Source organism: Hipposideros armiger, unplaced genomic scaffold (genome assembly GCF_001890085.2).
Source record: "Hipposideros armiger isolate ML-2016 unplaced genomic scaffold, ASM189008v1 scaffold_607, whole genome shotgun sequence".
NCBI classification, from domain to species: Eukaryota; Metazoa; Chordata; class Mammalia; order Chiroptera; family Hipposideridae; genus Hipposideros; species Hipposideros armiger.
Window position 1 is genome coordinate 660,145 of NW_017731957.1, and position 21,669 is coordinate 681,813.

At 38.5% G+C, this 21,669-nt stretch overlaps 1 protein-coding gene across 2 annotated transcripts in view; it reads right to left on the minus strand.

The window, feature by feature from the left end:
- F13A1 (coagulation factor XIII A chain) overlaps positions 1 to 21,669 on the minus strand; it is a 203,518-nt gene that overhangs the window by 112,252 nt on the left and 69,597 nt on the right. For both annotated transcript variants that reach the window (XM_019624776.1, XM_019624777.1), the window contains one exon: positions 12,088 to 12,339. In XM_019624776.1, the coding sequence (XP_019480321.1) occupies positions 12,088 to 12,339 (252 nt within the window). The remainder of the gene's footprint in view (positions 1 to 12,087; positions 12,340 to 21,669) is intronic.

Sequence of the window (21,669 nt, forward strand, 5' to 3'; positions counted from 1 at the left end):
ATTAGATAATATAAAGGAATTCTTATTTATTAATATTTTATTAGCTGCAATAATGGAGTATGTGTGTATCTATACACACATACATTATTTATACATGTATATATGCACACATATTTATGTATATATGTCTATTTTTTAAAGATGCATGTTAAAATGTGTAGGGCTACAATAACATGATAACTGGAATTTGCTTGAAAATACCAGGGCACAAATAATGAGAAAAAGGATAGATAAAGTAAATATGGCTAAATCTTGATAACTTGAATCTGGGAGGTATATAAATAGGTATTCACTGTATTGTTCTTTGTGCTTTTGAGTTTGCTTGAAAATTTTTATAATAAAAACAAACTTTTCTAAAGGGTATAAAAGAAAACTTGAATAAATGAAAACATTCAAAATGTTTCTAATTGGATGTGAATATTCAATATCGTAAAGATATAAATTCAACCAAATTAGTCTGTATAGTTAATGCAAACCCAATCAAAACTCCACTCAGAGTTTTTAGAACTCTGTATTCAGGTTCAAAAGTTTATCTGAAAAGGCAATGTGAAAGAATAGCCAAAAAATAAAATGTTGAAAAAGAAGAAAAAAATGAGGACTTGCCCCATGGTAAATTGAACTTTTGACCACAATTTACCCATTCCAGTATCCATGCCCTTTGCCATGTAACTGGCTGTCCTTTTCTCTAAAGGTGGAATAACCCCCTCTTGACTTTGCGCTGACTTTGGTTAAAGGGGTGTTACTAGAGGTGATGCAAGCAGGGGTTTGAAATGTGCTTGTACAGTTAAGCATGTGCCAGCACCATGAAAAAACATACCCAGCAAAGCCCACTAGTTACAGGAGGATGAGTGACAAATAGAGCAGAGCATCTCCACAACCATGCAGTGACGTGTCGAGCTTCTCCAGGTACTTCCACCTGAAGCAGAGCTGGCCAGTCCAGCTCAGCCCACATGAGCCCAACCCCAGTCAAGCCCCAGATCCATGAGATTAAATGCTTATTGTTGTATGCCAGTAAGGTTTTTTGGTTCTTTCTGATGGAGTATTACTGTGATTATAGCTAACAAAAACAAACCTGTGATTAAAACTGATTTTGGCACAGTAATAGACAAATGCATGGATAGGGCTAGATGTATATTAGGTCTTAGTATATGATACAGGTGGCATTTAAAAATAATAGGTAATGACAGATCTGATCAATAAATTATGTTTTGACAACTGGCTATCCATGTGGGAAAAACTTTCAGTAAGGTCTTTCTCTTACTATATACAAAATTTATTGATAGATTTAAGAGAAGCATGTGTCTATTCCTGCCAATGCTTAACTCACATTGTCCTAGAAATGCACAAGTAGAGAAATTTAACATTCAACAAATATATAAAAAGATGCTCAACTTTACTAATAATTACAGTTTACAGACATACAAACTAAAATAACCATGAAATACCATATTTTGCCTACCATATTGGCAAATTTTAACACAAATGGTAACAACATTTGCCCATGAGGGTATAAAGAAATAGATCCTCTCATGTACGTGGCTGTATTATAAAACACTGCAGCCTTTTAAGGGTAATGTGGCAGTATCTATGCAAATCTAAAATGTGAGTTCATTTTGACCAAACAATATTATTTCCAGGTATCAATTCTACAGAAATACATTTGCATAAAATGTATGTGAAACATTTAATATAGCCTGGCATGCTTTAGTGAAAATAAGAAGCTATCTTAAATATTTATAAATAGAAGACCATATCAATTATGATACAACCATATTAAGCAGTCATTAAAAAGAATATTATGTACTGATATAGAAAACTCTCCAAGACATACTGTACAAGAAAATAAAATATAGAGTAACATGCATAACACAATCCCATTTGTTGTTAATAAAAATCCAAATTCTATAGATGTATATATGGACATTAATATTAAAATTATAGCAAAATATCCAGCATAATATACACAGTTAAAGTCGATTTTCTCTGGAGATGTCTAGGATTGGAGGGTAAAAAGGGAAAGTATACATTTTACCATATATATGAATACATGTATATATATTTTAAAAGGACAATGTATTTAATTAATTGTCAATTAAAAATGAAAACCATTAAAATATATTAAATAGATGGAAATACACCAAAATGTTAACAGTGTCTCTGACTTGTAGGTCTGAGTTCTTTTTATGCTTTCATTATTTTTACTTCTATAATAAGACTTTCATCATCAGAAAAAAAAGTTATTTTTTAAAATGTGGTTGTATTTAAGTGAAATTACCAGTTTAATAAGAGGTTACCAAATTCAACTTTCATGTATTAATTTTTCTTCACGAGCAATATGGTTGTGTTCCTTTGCATTATCAATGTCGTTATTAAATATCATCACCCTTTATCTTTAAGTCTTCCTGTACCCTTTTCTTACCAGCTCAGGCTTGTTTGAGCCTTGTTCCCATAATGGCCTATGGAAGCTGTGGTAACATCCATTCCACTAGATGGAGATTGTGCTGTGATTTAATTGTTAATTGAACAAGCATGTGTTTAGTATTTCCTATGTGTGAGGAACTTTCTGAATGCAGTACAAAAACAAATGAGCTCACTAAAGCTAATGACATCCCTCAGAGGAAAGTATTATATAATCCCCATTTTATAGATGAGGAAACTGAGGAAGAGAGAAGTCAAGTCACTTTCCCGAGGCCATAGTGCTAGTAAGAGGCGAAGCCAAGATTGGAATACTAAGCTGTCTCCCAAGTGGACTGTGGTTCTCCAATCCAGCAGATCAGGCTGCTGTGTCTGAGCTCCCAGCTCAGAGTGCCTGGGAACATGGCAGCATAAACGCCTACTGCAAGAATGAGAGATGGGGATAGATGTCTGGAGCTTGGAGAGTGTGAGAGAAGTCCAAGAAAATGAAGGATTTACTTTTGGGTTTTCGGTTCTTGTTGATGGGAAGTTATAAATTTAGGTGGCCCACTATGAATAGGGAGGAGTCCTGTAGCTCAAACTGAGGCAACCCTTCTCCTTCCAGCAGCTGAAGTAAATCTTCCCTGCAAATGGGAGGACATAATCATGAATCCTCAACACGGCAAGGAAGTCAAATGGGAAGCCTTGATTTTAATTTTAAATTTATTTATGATTTTAAAGGAAGATTGAGGGTGGAAAGCAGAACTTTATTTCCTGCTTTTATTCAGACCTGTCACTTTGTCCAAAGCTTGCATTAAAAAAAAAATTACATCACCATGAAAACTCCAAAAAACTTGTTATGTTTGATAGGCTAACAAAAAAAGGAAAATGTAATCATTTGTCTCTGGAGATTTTTGTTGATGGCTTTCTGGTGTTGTTTTTGACTTTTTAGTTAGTCTTAGAGGTGTAGTGGGGTTTTACTAATCCAGGGGGAAAATCATTCTCCATTTAGTAAAATGGAGGATACTACTACTAAGAAGAACAAACTGACCAATAACAGTGTTCTAGAAAGCCAACAAATTGAACTGTTAGAAGGCAGAGGTGTGTGTGTGTGTGTAAGTGTGGTGATTGGGAGTTATACTTCCCAAATACATGAGAACTGATAGAAGTTAGGTCTAGATAGTTCATGAAGTTTGACTGGCAGCACCATGGACCTACTGACAACTTCTTGATCCTAAGTGACCTCTGACAAATAACCACCAGCAGAAAACTGAAGAGGAAAACAGATTCCACATGACATCTTTGGTGATTGTGGCATGATGCATCCACCTACTTTACTCAGCACTCTGCCACCAGAACAGACCTTCGGTATGCCTTATAAATAACCACCCTTCCAGGGTGACTCACATGAGACAAGTAGTAAACAAGAGTGATCTCATTTATTTTACTGTTCCTCTGGTAGAAATAGTGGGGTGGTTTAAAAAAAGAAAATTGTGGGCTGAAAAATTTTGTGACTCAGTTATAGGGCTGATTTCAGGTAACCTTGGAAATTACCACTTGCCTCCCCACCCAGAGAAAGTCAGAGTTTATAACAAACACATAAAAAGGAATGTTGAGCCTGTTGATTTTAGTATCTGTATAACCTTTTTGGGAAAAGGAGGGCTATTCATCACCACTGGGACTGAAAAATTCCTTTTGCTTATTTCCATGCTATTTAAGAGTTAAAGTAAGTCCTGTTTCCAAAGTCATTGACGTCAAGCCTAGTGAAGTGTACTCAGGGATGAAAGAAAACTATGGTGGTCAGGAATGTTATTATACAAGGTATCTCTGAACAGAGCACATGACAATTTAATTAAATCAGGGTTTGGTTTTGTATCAAATCCTTTAGAAAGAATAATGGTTTGGTCCCTTCAAAAAGACAAAATGTATCACCTTTTTAGTAAAGGGAGGAATTTTGAGTGAGGGGATTACGAATAACTTTTACTTGCCTCCCCTTTATATGAAAGCTGAATATCACTAAGAAAAGACGGAAGACTTATGCTGGGCAGGTGTAATCACTGTTTGGGGGAGTGGCTTCATTTGCAGAGTTAATGTGTTTTCAGATTGGTATCATCGTGTTACGTTTTTCTATCTCAAAGTAAATCAGACGAGGTGGTAAACTCCAGCAGACTGTGTGTGCTTGTAGGCATGTTAGAAAGGACTTCCTGTCCATGGGAGCTGGGAAACACGAGCATATTAAGAAATAGCATTTCTAGAGTCTGTGCTTTTTTTTTTCTGGAAGGTATCAAAGCCACTATCTTCTTAAAATAGCTAAATATAGCCACTCTTAAGGCCTGCCTTTGTACCTATTAACTCTAGAATGGAATGAATCTGTGAAACACAGGCAAGTGATGCCGCAACCTTTGGGTCCATTTATGTTCCTTGCAAACATGTTGCATTACATTACAGCTCAGCTCAGCTGGGGAAGTGTATTTGAGTTGTGCTACTTTGCCAGTTTTGCTGATTCAGGATTTTTAAGGGTACTTAAATATCTTCAGAAGATAGACTATTATGCATAAAGCAATTCTACAGAGAAAAATGTCAGAGATTCTTTACTTAGCATATAGCCTCAAAGAGAGCCTGTGTCTTGTTGGCATTCTTACATTTTTCTTTTTGGTCAAAGAAAACTTTTTTTGATCTTATAGTTATCAACCTGGTTTTATTTTTATTTATTTTTAATGGCAGGACTTTCCAGTGTTGATTAGAATATCATAGAAGCTTCCCGGCTGGCACCTACTTCTTGTTTCTCATATTACACAAGACAGGATGCCAGTGGTTCTGGTTTTAAAAATAAAGGAGCTTATCCTTACTGAATCAGGATATCCAAATGGAAGCCCCAGCTTGTTTCCTAATTTTTTATATGAATGATATTCACTTGATATAAAAAAGATGAATGAGCCTCTGGGCAGAGTGACATATGCTATTTTATTAACTGGGAGGTTGGAATAAATAAGACCTTAAAGTTTTCACATAAGCTTTATTAAAACTTCAAATATATGGTGATGGAAGGAGAACTGACTCTGGGTGGTGAGCACACAATGTGATATATAGATGATGTATGATAGAATTGTACACTTGAAACCTCTGTAATTTTACTAACCATTGTCACCCCAATAAATCTAACAACAACAAAAAAAACTTCATAGATGCAGTGAACTAAAAAGCATTTACTTGGAATTATTATTGGGTTTTCAGAAAAGTCATGACATATTTTTTCTATGTTTTTCATTGCAAAAATGCATCATGACTTTTCCGACAACCCAATACATCAATGTGGCAAACATTCGTTACACATTAAGTATGTACCAGGCACTGCACTAGGTGCTGGGATATAAGGCTGAATGAGGTAAGGGAAATCAGTAATGGGGAAGGTGAGGGAAACAAGTCATCGAAAGAAGAAAGGCCCCATGAAAATGAATGATGCTCAATCAATCAAATACTGCCCGGACAGAGTACCAAACTCAGGTGTGGGACATCTAAATCTTTCAGGACATACTAAGTCTGGTAGTAAGGCTACACTACCAATCTGGAACATTCTGAATTTAAATAAAGAAATACATTCAATAATCCAGAGTTTCTGAGTGGTCAGAAAAACAAGATGAATTCACAATAAATATCTAACTCACTGCTGCTGCCTTTGCACTTCCAGTTCTCTCTCCAACCCCCTGGAGAAGGGCTGCCTCATGGAATGGATCTGAAGCCTTGTTAGTACTATTAAATTGAAAAAAACTAGCCAATAATTCTCCCTGCATCCACCCATGTCCTCACTAGTGTTGTATTGCTATTGATCCCCACTAATGATTTAGTGATTAAGGAGGATAGATTGCCTATGAATACAAAGCAAGCTGAATGGCCCCCAGGAAGACAGCTGAGCATTTTTTTAAATCAATAATTACTGTACATGCCCGTATTTTCCCAGTGTCATAAGACACCTTGGATGTTGTTTCCACATCAAGTGTGCTATTTTCAGCATCTTGCTCACCTTACTCTCTTTTAACAATTTCTGATTTTCTCTTCTGTTATCTTTTCCACTTGGGTAATTGCCAAATTCATCTCTTTTTACCTACTTTCCAATTGTTAGACTGCATCTCTAAGAGTCCCTTGTTATTAATTAGTATATGCAAGCACAAAACCTGGTGATTTCTAGGCTACAGTGGGTGTGGGGCTCATGATACAGATACCCTTTTTGGTTTATGCCTTAGCTTCTAGGATGGGAAAATCACACAGTGAGTGAAATGAGGGGTTGACCTCTTTCTCCCATTTCATAAATATTCTCTGGGAGATGTCAGTGAGTATTGATACAAGAATGTAAAAGTTTTTATCTTAAAAGCTGGCACCACAATTTTTCTGGAAGGACTGGTTTTCAAAAAAGTGTGGAGTCCCCAAAAGCCTGATTGTTAGAGTAGCCCAAGCAACCAAAATATATAAAGGACTCACACAACTCAACAACAAAAAACACAAACAAATCAATTAAAAAATGGGCAGAGGACATGAACAGAAACTTTTCCCAGCAAGACATACAAATGGCCAGATACATGAAAAAATGCTTAACTTCATTAGCTATTAGGGAAATGCAAATCAAAACCATAATGAGATATCACCTCACATCAGTTAAAATGGTTATCATCAACAAGACAAATAATAACAAGTGTTGGAGAGGCTGTGGAGAAAAAGGAACTCTCATACACTGCTGGTGAGAATGTAGATTGGTATAACTGCTATAGAAAATAGTATGGAGGTTCCTCAAAAAATTAAGAATAGCATTACCATATGACCCAGCAGTCCTTCTTCTGGGTATCTATCCAAAAAAATCTGAAAATATTTATCTGTAAAGATATATGTACCCCTATGTTCATTGCAGCATTATTCACAGTGGCCAAGACATGAAAACAACCAAAGTGTCCTTTGATAGATGATTGGATAAAGAAGATGTGGTATATAAACACAACGGAATACTATTCTGCCATAAGAAAAGATGAAATAGTGCCATTTGTGACAACATGGATGGATCTTGAGATTATCATGCTAAACAAAATGTCAGATAGAAAAAGTCAAGAACCATATGATTTTACTCATAGTGGGATTTAAAATTGAAAGCAACAAGACAAAAACTCACAGACACGGACAACAGTTTAGTGGTTACCAGAAGGTAAAGGAGAAAAAGGGGTGGTAAAAGAGGGGGTCAAATATATGGTGATGAAAGGAGAACTGACTCTGGGTGGTAAACACACAATGTGATGTATAGATGATGTATTATAGAATTGTACACTTAGGTACAATTAGGTATGTACACTTGAAACCTATGTAAACCATTGTCACTCCAAAAAATTTAATTACAAAAAAATAGAAAAGCTTGCTGAGCTGCTCTGCATGAGAAAAGAAAGAGAATTTGCTCCTGAGAGAGGATGGGTGCGGAGTTTGGAGAACAAGGAAAAACAGAATGAGTGAGAGAGGAGGCAGTAAGATGGGGAGAGACTGGGATTAGGTTTAGGGAGGAGTCAATGAAATTTTAACAGTAAATATATTCTTCTAATGTTTTGTAATTATTGATTTGTGGTTCTTATGCAAACCAGTGGGTCTCTAAGTGTGGTCCCTGACAGCAGCATCAACATTTTCTGGGAAATGGTTAGAAATGCAAATTCTCAGGCCCTACCCCTCACCTCCTCACCCTGAGGATGCTGCACAGAAATCTGCTTTAGCAAGCCCTCCAGGTAATTCCGATGTGCTCCAAGTTTGAGAACCAGAGTAAATCTCTCCTCTCCTCACTCTCCACACCAAATTGCAGTTAATGTCTAGACATTCACATATGTTTTGTGGGACTGTTTTTGTTGTTTCTGAGGCAGCATAGGTGTCAGCACTGAGAGAAACAGGATTCCTAGAGGTAGAGGTGGCCACAAGGACAAAAATCTCCAAGGAATTTTCAGAAGTGTTCTGAATTTCACAGGTCAGGAATTAGGGGGACTGTGTTCTGGGGAACAGGGAGGATCCACCGACCATGTTTCTGTAATAAGCCCACTTCCCACTTCCTACTCTTATGTCTTCATCTATCAAGCCTTCAATACTCCCTCCTTGCTTCTTGTTCTCCACAGTTTTCTTTGTTTTACACCTCACTGAGGGAAAGAGAATCACAAAATGGCAACAACCTCATTCTCCTTGATTCAGTGGAATCTAGAAAACCTGTGCCTTTTGCCCTTCTCTTTCCTACTTTGCTCTTGTCACAATGGAGGATGAATAATCCCATCTATAAAGCCATTCATCTGTTCCCTGGATACCACCCACTCAAGAATTTCACTTCAGAAGGTAGTGCTCTTCAACCTTGGCTCCAAGAATCAATGGCGGGGCTTTTTAAGAACCTTAAAGCTCCAGACAAATTACCTCAGAATCTCTGGATGGGAGAATGAGGCATCACCAGTTTTTAAAGCTCCTCCTGTGATTCCAATGTGAAGCCAAGGATGTGAACACTACCCTCTCCCTGAGCAGTGAACTCTCTTTTTCCTGGTTTGTCTCTAGCACCATAAAATTATGCCCACTCACTCATGTATTTAAAAACGTCTCCTTTGATCTTCATATCACCATCTCAGTTTCACAGGAAGTCTTCCTGAAGAGAATGGCAATACCTGCTATCTCCACTTCCTCACCTCCCATTACACGGCAGTCCATGCACATCGCTCTGGCTTCTGTCTTTAGTAAAACAATTCTTTCAAGTTCCTTAATTACTTCTGCATTTCCACAGTGTATGCTACTGTATTTCCTTATCCTAGTCAACTCACCAGCAGCATTCCAAAGTGCTAATTGCTGCCTTCTTGAATCAACCAATATATCTGGCGCTGAGACACCATCTTCTTCTGACTTCCTTTCATTCTGCTGGCTACTCATTCTCAGTCTAGGCACTTCTCCTTTGTCCAGACTCTTACTGTTGACGATACAAAGTCCATTTTTTTTCTTCTTTAAAAATCTCCATTAGCTCCTGGTGGTGCCCATTTTTACACCTTTATCTCAGGCATCTCCTTTGATCTCTAGATTCACTTATTCAAGAGCCTACTTGACTGTACTCACATCCTGTGACTACATATTAAATTTTAGTTGACATTCAGTGTTATTAGAGTTCATGGAATTGTAATAGCTATATATGATGTCAGAGGGGTAGTAGATTTGGGGAAGGGGTTATCACTTTGTGGGTTGTGTAAATGTCTAACTATTACATTGCTTTGTATATCTGAAACTAAAAGAAATAAAAAGAACCTACTTGACATTTTCACTTGAATGTCTCACAGATATCACCAAATTAACATTTCTAGATGTGACTCTTAGTTCCATCCCTAAATGTACCTCTCCACTTTCCCCAGTCTTCCTAGCTCTGAAAATGAATGGCACCACCATCAACTCAGCTGGTCAAACCACACACCTAAAGTTGCTTTTGACTCCACCTTCTCCTTTACTTCCCATGTTTAACCCCTCTGCAATTTTTGTTCTAAATCCAAAGTGGATCTCCAATACATCCCTTCCTCATCATCTCCATGTCCACCATCATAGTCCAGTCCACCATTATCTTTGTCCTACATGACAGCCTTCAAACTGATCTCTCTGGTTTTATTCTCACCTTCCTCCAATCAGTGATACCTAGGGGACATTCCTCTGCTCCTTCTCTGTAATGCAGTATCCAGTGCTAGGGCCATGTTATCTATAGATCTAGGTAATTCTTCCTGAGCACCTGGAAGCTGCTCACCATGGATATAACCGAAGACATGGAAGTGATCAGGTAGTCAAAAGTTATTAGACTACCCACTTCCCAAATGGTTCTGCTGTAAAGTGACTATGTCAGGCAACATGATTAACCCTTTTTACTTCTAGAAGAGTGGTCATGTAAGTTGAAATTTACACAGATGATGTAATCCAGAAAACAGCAAACAAACCAAAGTTTGGGTAAATCATATTCTTTAAATATTCTAGGGTACTAGATATATATTTTTCTTTTGTAATGCAAGGAAAGTCAATAAAAAAACTCCTGGTTTATTTATTTTATAAGTATGGATTTTAAAAATTCAATTTTCTTACAATAAGCCACCTCCTATGTACTCCTCCATTTCAGACTCCTTTGCTGACTCCTTCTATATCAGACTCTTAAATGCTGGTGTTGTTTGGGGCTTGATACTGTATCCTCTTTATCTATATTTTCTTCCTAGGTGCAGATAATTCCTACATCTACATCTCTGATTCTCGTCTCCAGATTCATATATCAGGATAACTACTTGTCATTTGTTTGGTATCTAAAGTTATCTCCAATTTAACATTTCAAAATCTAGTTTGTTTCTATACCTTTACTCCCCTCAGTCTTTTCCACTTCTGTAAATAGCATCCCATTCACTCAGTTGCAGAATGCCTTCTATCTGGTTGACAAGATTACTGTAAACAGGAGCGCACCTTTGAACTGCACATGGCCCAGTTAAGTCTCCTGCTACCAACAACCTTGAACATCTTTCACATAGATAAGATTATTGGGTACAAGGTAATACGGGTGGTAGGTGGGAAGTATAGAATTAACTTGGTGCCATCTGCCAACACTACTGAAACATAATTCAAAGAAAAGGTCAGTAGGATCCAGGTTTATGTTATATATGAGTAGAAAACATTGTTCACTTATTATCTCTGTGTAAGTCCAGCTCAACCCTGATTCAGATTCAACTCACAAACAAAGGTCATTCAAAATTAGAAATAATATAAACTAATTTAAGAAGATTTTAGGGAGCAATGCACATGGTGTAAGATGATGTGAGAAGTCTTTTGCATCATGTAAGCTTTTATATGTTTTTATTACTTATTTCTTAAGAGCTAAAAGTGAGCCCTCTCCCACCAATGCTGCTGGAATATTTACATCTGCCTCTGGAACTTAAAATCAGCCCCATGCCAAGTATGGAAGCAGGAGGCAGATATAGAAGGTTAGAGATAGGGATGGGGAGAAAATACTGTGTGTGACTGTGTTTTTAAATTGAATTGATAGGGAAATTCCTGGATTTGACTGAGCTTATTTAAATATATTTAAATATAACTAGATCAAACTTCTGCAGCAGACACAAAGAATACTCAAAATACCAGTAGAGATTAAGTTGTATTATATTTAAATAAAGCTATGTGTTTGCACATCCAGTTATGGCTTATGAAATTTGCATCCATTATGCATATAAACAAATGTGTAGAAGCCTTTAAACATTAAGGCTTTCTGTTCTTGAATTAGGAAGATAGAGAAGTTAGCTCCACTATGGACAGGATCAACATTACTGTTTTTCTGAAGTCAGATTATGGATCCTAATAGTTTTGAAAGTCAAGTTTAATAGCTCATTTTGTTCACAGAGCAATAGCAAACACAGAGGCAATGCTATCAACACATAGCTCAACAATTAACTAATTGTGCAACTTTATGCAATCTTCAATTGCCTGGAATAAATGTATAGCAGCATTAACCTTATATATACAGGTTTTGTCCTCATATACATTGAGGATAAATTTTGCATCTTTTTCTGTCTTTTAATCATGGAAAACTGTGTATGTAGAAAAGGAATATGTCTTCCAGAATAATTCTGCTATCCCTCCAAAAAGAGTAGCATTATAAACATATGAAACATTTTTTTACAAGTAAAATAAATGCCTGCCCTTTACCTTCACACCAAGGATTGAAAAGAATGTACGTGTCGGTTTCCGGGTTTCGGCGGGTGCGGATTATTCCGTAGGGGGTCCAGACCGCGACGTACATGCGGAATTTCCCCACAATGCACTCTGGAGAAGACTGGATGGACAGCCGGACGAACCTGTTCTCTCTCATGACAACCTTGGCGCCCCACTTGCCACTTTGCAACTCTGAAACGATGGGAACAGGGATGTAGGTTCCCTTGTTTTCCTGAGGATAGCGACCTATGGGAAGAAAACAGTACAGTGTTGAGTAGATTTCACAAACCAATTTTGTTTTCACTCTGCCATCTTATAGCTGAAGGTGGAAAATAATTTCATTTCTGCTACCACCTAGCTACATGATGGTAGTCCATTTTCTTAATTTCTTTGAGACTCAGATTTGTCATGTCTAGATAAAAAATATAACAATACTTACAGAGATTTTTATTGGTTGGTTAGCCAGTGAATTCAAGTAAGATGTACAAATGCCGGCCGGCCGAGTGGCTCGATGGTTAAGAACTGGCTTGGGAGGCCAGAGTGCCCCGGTTCGGATCCCACATATGAGGGCCAGTGACCCTGCCCTCTACAGCTAAGATGCTGAACAACAGCTCAACCTGGAGCTGGGCTGCCATGGGTCGCCAGCAACAGCGTAGGCTGCAGCCCCTGCTGCAGTGGGTTGCCATGGGCTACCATATGTAGCCAGCAGCCAGCGTGAGCGGCCAGCAGCCGCAGTGAGCGGCCATCCAGAAGCCGGGGACTGATCTGCCTCGCTCGGGAAGAGCGCAATGATGGCGCCAACTTGGGCCAGTGAAGCAACGTCCTCCACAACTAGACTGAAGAACAGAAACGACAGCAACTTGTCTGTTCCCCTTCCCCCAATTCCCCAATAAAAAAATCTAAAAAAAAAAAGATGTACAAATGCTAATCTGGAGTGCAGAAACAGAAACGGAACTTATAGGGTACTGTGAAGTTATCATTCCCTGAAATTCTGCCCTCTCAAAAGTTAGAATTGCTTTTTTAAGGGCAAAAGGCAAATGTTTTTGTTTATTCTGATTATAATTCTATTATTTGTTATATTACCTATAATAGGATCATATTTTTATAGGTTGTTATATGTAGCCATTTTCATATTCAACCAACACGTGTTTATTGCCAATCTCAATGAGTTAGGCATACATCATGGGCAAGAATTTAGGCTTCAGAGACAATTATCTAGGTCTGAATCTTGGCTCTGCTACTTCTTTAGCCTTGAAACCTCTGGCAAGTTACTTTACAAATCCCTGTTTCCTTCTCTTTTTCTTCATCAATAAATGAGGGTAATAATACTACATAAGAATGACATAAAATAATACAAGTAAGATGCTGTGCACATAATTTTTTATGCATTACAAATTTTTAGCCATTATTTCCAAAGAATATTAAACATCAGGGCATTTCCCGTATTTCCAGGCTCATCATACTTTATGTGTAAGCTATCTCATGGTAAATTTTATTTCTCTTTATTAATGCCATTTTGGACAAAATTCTTATTTCATTTTACCAATGGGCTTATCAAAAATGAAAGTCTTCACAGTATATAGAAAGTCAACCTCACAGCATTTTTTAACTCTTTAAATTGCAGTTTAATTTACAGGATTATCAAATGCATCAATAATTTAAACAGGAGCAAATCTTTTCATTTACAAACTTTTCCAAAATATATTAAACATTTGATTCTTCTTCAAATGAAGAAAACTACATTTCAAACCCAGTTTGCAAGTTATTTTGATTGTAAGCAGAAGAAACTTCAAGAGCAAAACTTATCCATTTGTTTCAATTGTTTTATATGAAACAAATAGAGGATTCTACATGAAAACAAACAAAAATGATGTTTCATTTGGCATCTCCAACTACTGAGGTCTTTATTCTTCAATAGGTGTATTGTTGGAGACACAGCATTCTGAGGAGGTGTTTGCTTAAATTACTGTGGTGTAATCTTGTGAGATGCTTAACCTTAAAGAAAATAATCATTTACACAGTGCAAACCAGGGAGAAAGATTAGATCCCCAGCGCTTTGCTCTGTGTTAGGGGTATCAGTTAATCACCACTCAGCATGAATATCATTATAAATCCAATAAAGTTTTAAAAATGGTTTTCTGTCAAGGTGCAACAGTGTTGAGGTGGTGTTCTTAGGACTACATGGGGCTCAGTCTCCAAGTAGTATGCATAAAATTCCACATGCAAAAGCTGTTTCCTCCAAAGGCACCTCTCTTCCCACATTCCCCATGTATATTCCCCTTGTGCACGTTCAAACTAGGGGATGATTTCCCCTCTTCTCCGGTGGCATCGTTCCTCTCTGGAGCCCCCATTACTGTCGAAGTGTAGACATCAAAGGCAATCTTGCCAGCTAAATGTGACCATAATTCATTTATTACAGTAGCTCCTGACAGCTGTTGCCACTAAATACTAGCTTGGATTCAAAATACACAGTATTAAATATGACATAAGTTTAGTAAAAATAAACTTTCCGAGATAAGTCTATGCGATAATGACAGACTTAGATTCTTTTTAAAAAAAGGATGAAAGGAATTTTAAAATGAATTTCACAAGGATGTTCCTTCAGGAATAGCAAGGAACAAGGAGAATGTATCTGAAGCTATGTGCTTGCTATGTGCTATAAGCCTGAGCATTACCTTTGTACTAACATCCATTTTTGTTGGGAACACTGAAATATCTAAGACAAGTACTAGTTTCTGTTATCACTTTTCAAATTGTGATTTCAAAGACTCATTAAATTTAACCCATCAAATTCATGTTATACAAAACTAAAGTAATAAAAAAGGACAGCCATGTTTATTCATGCTGGCTTTGAACCCACTCATGACCTAATTTAAAGACTCGGGTTTGTTTGAATATTTTTCATTCATACAACAATATTACCTACTATGTACTAGGCATTATTCTAAGTGGTAGGAATACAACAATGAACGAGACAGACTCCTGTGCTCATGGAGCTTATAGTTTATGGAAAAAAGTCAATGCCTGTGCTATCTGTTTACTGCTTTATTTCTTACAACAAACAGTGGGAGCGAAATCATTATCATCATCCTAATTTGACAAATTAGGAAATTAAGACAGGGTTGATCATTACGTAATTTGTTCAAGGTGATGCAACTAGTAAATAGTGGAATTGAGATCTGAACCCAGTCAGTCTAACTTGAGAGCCTGCAAGTTTAACCACTAAGCTCCACAGAAGCTGTATGTGTATAAAACACTTTGGAGCTGGGGAGAATTATGTTCAAATTCTGACTCCACAGTTAACTACTGGTGCAACTTTGAGCAAATTTCATAATTGCCCGAACTTCCATTTTGTTGTATTTTTTTTTGGTTTAGTTTTGGAAATGGAAAGAAAATAGATTTTATAATATAATGAAAGCTTTATGCCTTGTACAGAGTATGGGCTGACTCAGGAGATATTTTATGTTTGTGCTTTAAATAGCTACTGGAAAGTAAAGATAGGAAGGAGAAGAGGCAATTTTACCCCCTCTGGATCTAAATCTGAAGAAAGGTGTTTTTCCCAGGGAAAGCCGGTCACTTTTGTTGAAGGAGCTATTATGGCCAAGGGGAAAGCTGCCTTTGATATTTACTGTGTGAGTGTAGGCAAAGTCTTAGCCTCTTTCAATTAGACCTTTGTTTATTCTGTAAAATGTGGGTAATTGTGGTCATAGTCTGTGATAAGGAGGGCAGTTCAATAAATTGGCAGTTATTATTATTGTTATTTCCCCATTTTCTCTGGCTTTCTGATGCCTCCAGGTGGTCCTTTCTCTGCTCCAGCAGTAGGAAGCCAGGATGGGTTCACTGACAGCCAACAAATCTGTAGAACCCAAATCTACTTTCAAAGGCCATTTCATGCCAGATTCCCTTCAGCTGACTGTTTTCTGTCAGGGGACTTATCTAGGCCATCCTGCCACACACACACACACACACACACACACACACACACACACACACACATGCATACACACACACCCCTCCAAAAGCAATAGTGTTCATTACTAACTGAAAAGGCTTAATAATTCCAGAATTATCATTGAAGAATCACCTGAAAGCTAAACTCCACTCATAATTCTGATTTTCTGGATCATTTATGGTCACCATGATGTCCATTCATTCCTTAGAATAGCAGTTGGTAAACTAGAGTCCATGGAGCAAATGTAGTTTGCCACTTATTTGTGTAAATAAAGATTTACTGGAACACAGTCCAACTCAATCATTTGTGTATTATTGTGTTACAGCAGCAGAGCTGAGAAGCTGTGACAGAGACCATATGGTCTGCGATGCCTAAAATGTTTAGTATCTGGCCCTTACAATAAAACTTCACAACTTCTGCCTTAGAGAATTTTACATTTTATTTATTTAGGGGGTGATTTGTTATAGACACACAGTCTAAGACTTGAGCCTGAGAAGAAAATACCATCTCCTAGTTTTTCCTTCCAAAGAGAAACTTGATATTTAACTAGTAAAAAACATCTGAGCTACTATGAGGTCAACATCTAGTTTCCTTAATCTTAATGTCTTCTGGTTAAATCTTCACAGTCTCAGAGGGTGTTGAAGATGTAGAAAATGGTTCTAAGTTCTTACTGATTTCACTATACATCGCTGAAATGTCCAATTTTGTTACTGTAAAAGTGCAGAGTTGTGAAGGCAATTCACATGGATAGAAATGGGAATAAAGTGACAGGAATAAAGGTTTGTTTCCTGGGCTCCTTACAACAACCCTAGGAGGGAATTTTCACAGTTTGGTAACTGATACTCCATGAGGTTGTCACATGCAGGACATCATGTAACGAGGCAGAGGCAGAGGCAGGGCGTGGACCAAGGTCTCTGCACTGTGAAGGCCATTCTCCGTCCTCTGCATCATGCTGCTTCCATGGAGACAAGGAGGAGGATGCTGGAGGGATTACAAAGATGAAAGAAGCCAAGAGAAGAATAAACTGGGAAAATCTGAAGGGCTGTGAGGCAAGAGGACAGTGAGGGGATTTGCTGTGGTGGGTAGTAGATGTGTAAGACAGAAAGAAGTCTGAGTCCAAGGGCTTAGTAACTGGTGGTGAGAAAGAAAACTTGGCAGAGAGGAGCCTGCAGAGAAGGTCTCAGGGCTACAATGGAGTTGAGTTGGGAAGATTTCTAAAGTGATGCCAGTGACTGAAGGGGGCATAGGTGGGTCAGGCCATGTGGCACCAGACCGGTGTATGGAAGCAAATCAGGAACAGGCAGTGATTACATTCATTCCAAAGGAAGAAAAAAGAACCTAGATTTGCAGGCCGTTTCTTATTCACTGTATGGGAAAGCTGATTATTAATGTGAGACCTGACATGTCAATAGTACCTCAGGGTATTGTTGCCTGCTCTATTACACCATGTTTAATTCTGGATGTAATGATTTCAATGACAGCACTGGGGAAGAATTTTCCATGATTGAGTTGTGAGTAAGGAAGCTGTGACAGAGTAGTATTTCATTTCACTAAATAGCCCTTCTCACCCCCAGGAGGTGGCATGTTTGAAACCACAATCAGGCTACACTCTGGAACACCCATTCATCAGCAGCCAGGACTGCCCATCAGCTATCCTTGGCCAAATCTGGATGTGAAATGCAGCCCTACACAGGTGACAACCACGCACATGTTAACTGAAAGTGTCAAATGCCTGGACAGATGTTTTGTTTTTACTCCCACAAATTGTATAACTTTTGTGTTAAAAATATATGAGCAAGAAAAATAGAAGCGGGAAACATAATATCCCAGAAAGGATTTTTATTTTGTTTTTAATGATGTAGTCTTTGAAATTGGATTACCAAACATGAAAAAATATAATTACCAATTGTGTGCTTTCACACTTATCTAAAATTGGTGCCATCTTCCCAAGTGATCTAGAAATTAACATATGCTCTTTGTTTAAATGCTAGTTTTAATCTGTAAATTATTTTGAGGCCACAGAAATACTATTTGTAAGGCAAAATTTGGCTGGACCCTGTGCCTATATTGGAATGTCCCTGTGCCTTCTTTAATCTCATTCTCTCTTTATACATACATACATGTGTGAATACAGAGAAATGTACCTATCATAATCCCTTCATCCCCCAACCCAGAATCAGGAGGAAGGGGGTAAAAAGATTTAATTACTTTAAGATTTTATTCTTTTCTGATCTTGGCTCAATGGGTGGGAACTTTTTGCATGGTTTCTACATCTTAGTGTCACTTACAAGTTGGAAGAGAAATCAACCTCCAGCTTAGACTCAGTTACATATAACTGTGGGGAAAGTTTGCTCTCAACCATACATTTCAGACTTGAGAACCCAATGCAGACAAAGTCCTACATAGGCAGCACCCCACAGAGGAATGTGTTGCATTAAAAATTAATTTTATAGTCAGCTGATGGCTTTGGAATAATTTTATGCTAAAAACACAAGGTTCTGTGTAGTGATTAGGATCCCCGGTGGTCTAGAAGGCCACCATTAGCATTGAATATGGTCAGTATTGTTGACTATCATTGCTAATAGGATGACTGTCCCTTCACCTCACTTGTATCTAGAACCTGGAAGATTGTACTTAGCATGGAGGAGAAGTAGGTCCCTGTACCTGAAGAATACACTCCTGTCACTCACTGTTTCCCCTGCTGCTCTGAAATGAAGAAGCTTGTATGTCAGGGCACCCCTATTTCTCTCATCTCATGGGCAAGTCGTCTGAAAATCAAATGGCACCTAGGCTATACTTAATAATAGTATCACTTCTGGCTGTGCAAGCCTTAATTAATCACCAGAAAACCCCAAACAAAGCTTTTCCCCCTTATTTACTTAGATATCTATTTTTCTTATTAAACTAAAGATATTGTCTTATTTGTCTTTGTAGCCCAGTAGAATGTCACAATGCCTTGCACTGAGTGGGTGCCCACTAAATGTCAGTGGGACTGAATTGAGCTTTTTGCAGATGTCCTGTCCAGTTCAGAACAGCACAGAGACTTTAGAAGCCCTGGAAAGAGATGGCTGCAGCAAGCCGGTTGGCAATTCCAAGAGCCCTTCCCATGAAATAAAAACTTCAAACTCTAAATTTTTCTTTCAGAAGGTGTTTCCATTCAGATATAAATACTTTTAAGCTGAACTATGCCTCCACCTAATTGCAGACTTTCTTTAATAGTGAATTCTTATAAGACGATTGCCTCTAAGGAACTTATGAATATAGCATGTCTCCAGCTGGTAAAGGTAAATTTCATGATGTGAATTAATTTTTCCATTTGATTCATTTGTTTTTCCCAAGATGCACCTTTTGCACTCAATATAATCAGTCTATTTCCAAATGGGCACCGGAAGTGTTACTGTGGCAGTGTGATACTGCGGCAGAGCTGGAAACACCAATGCAGTAACCTTGTGAAGGGAAGCAAGCTTGCTTTAACAGTGTGACGATGAAACAGTGGTGCAGAGACCAGGGTGGAATAAGTCCCTGAATAACTCCTAGAAACATTAGGTTACCAACTACAAAATCAAAACACCACCACCACCAAAAAGAAACAATCAGCAAGGGCATGGAAATCTTGGATGAATCAACAAAGATGAGAGAAACGCAAATGTTCAAAAGCAAATCATTTCAATAAGGACCTCCAGGAACCTGCTTTTTCTATTCACACCTTATTTTATATAGATAGATATAGATATAGATGTAGATGTAGATAGATATAGATATAGATGATATAGATATAGATATAGATACATAGACAGATGGAAACATGATATATATGTTTCTAAAGGGAGAAAGCTTCCTGGCACTGTTTATTCTGTGGCTCTAGCGAAGTGGGGAAGAAAGGGGAAGCTTCTTGAGAACAGGGACTGAGCTTTGTTTAGCTTTGTAATAGCCTCTGGCTTGCATGACACTTGGAACATAGTAGGTGCTTAATAAATATTTGGTAAATTGAAAATAGATACTCTTTAAAATGTCTTATCTACCTTAATTTTATTTCACTTTTCTTTCAATCCTTCTCAATTATCTTAACATCTTTTTTGGAGTAAGGTGTAATTCAAAATATCTATGAAACCAGCACTGTGCTAGACTCTGAATGTTTCAGAAAAAATTAATAAGGTACCTCTTGATGCTGACCATCAGCATTAAGAAGAGTCTACCTTCTGGGCCGGCCGAGTGGCATGTTGGTTAACAGCTGGCTTGGGATGCCAGAGGGCCCCAGTTCAGATCCCACAAATGAGGGCCAGTGACACTGCCCTCTACAGCTAAGATGCTGAACAACAGCTCAACCTGGAGCTGGGCTGCCATGAATCGCCTGCGACGGTGTACGCTGCAGTCCCTGTAGCCAGCAGCCAGCATGAGCGGCCAGCAGCCGCAGTGAGTGGCTGTTCAGAAGCTGGCGACTGATCTGCCTCACCTGGGAATAGCGCAATGATGGTGCCAACTTGGTCCAGTGAAGCAACGTTTTCCACAACTAGACTGAAGAACAAAAGGACAGCAACTTGTCTGTTCCCTTTCCCCCAACTCCCAGCATTGTTGCCATCCCCCAATTCCCCAATAAAAAATTCTTAAAAAAAAAAAGAAGAGTCCACCTTTGATGGTCAACCAAGGCAATAATCAACACGAGGAGATGACGCTCTGGCTCGGGGTGCAGCATAGAGAGGAAGGAAAGGATAGGAGAGAAAATGCATGGACAACATTGAGATAGGAGAGTTTCTTCATCTGTGAAAAAGGACTCGAGCTCCTTCAGTGAATTTGGCACACATTTTAAATGTGCCTATAGAATGCCAGGCTTTGGCTGGAATTACGAGCTATGAGGAACAAACTGTGGTGGAGGCTTCGGAAACATAAATCATCGCAACTGTTGGGTGTGGTAGAAACCTAGAAACTGTGCCTACAAAAGTCGGAGAGGACCCCTCAGAGAAGTGGCTTTCAGATACAATCTTAAAGGTGGATAATGTGGGGAGGAGTCTTCCCAGCAGAGGGCACAATGAAAGCATAGAGTCTAAGGGAGCATGGAGGTACTCAGGACACCTGTGGCAGGAGAAGCAGCTGACTTGGGCAGGTTAAGAACCAAAGGAACCCTTGACACTGTGCAAAGGCCTTTAAGCTGTCCAGGAGGGGCTGGAAGCCAGGCAAGAGCCACAGAGATGCTTTAAGTGGCCTGATGAGATTTGCACTTACTTCAGAACCCTTTTTGGGGGATCCACAGGAAACCCCATTCCCAGGCTCCTTTACTCTCTGGCTTCTACTTAGGTTTAGTCAATGAAGGACTTTGGAGGCAAGAGGGGGAGTTATCAAGGTGTATCTCCCCTTCTTTCCCTGCTTCTTGAGAGGCTGAGTCACCTCCGTGGCTCCCAGCTCTCACTGAGAGCTGGACAGCCCCTGCCATCTCAGGGATAGTTTCTGGGTGTTGATGAGAATTCCTCCTTCATGTGCCTCCCGTTGCAGGTGTGGGGGCAGTTTTTTTCTGTTGTTAATTCCTGGGTTGCCTCACTGTGTCACTTGTTTGGCTTCTGTAACCAATGGTTTTGAATAAACTTCTGTTCATTATAAAACTAGGGGAATTTTGGGCCGGCCAAGTGGCG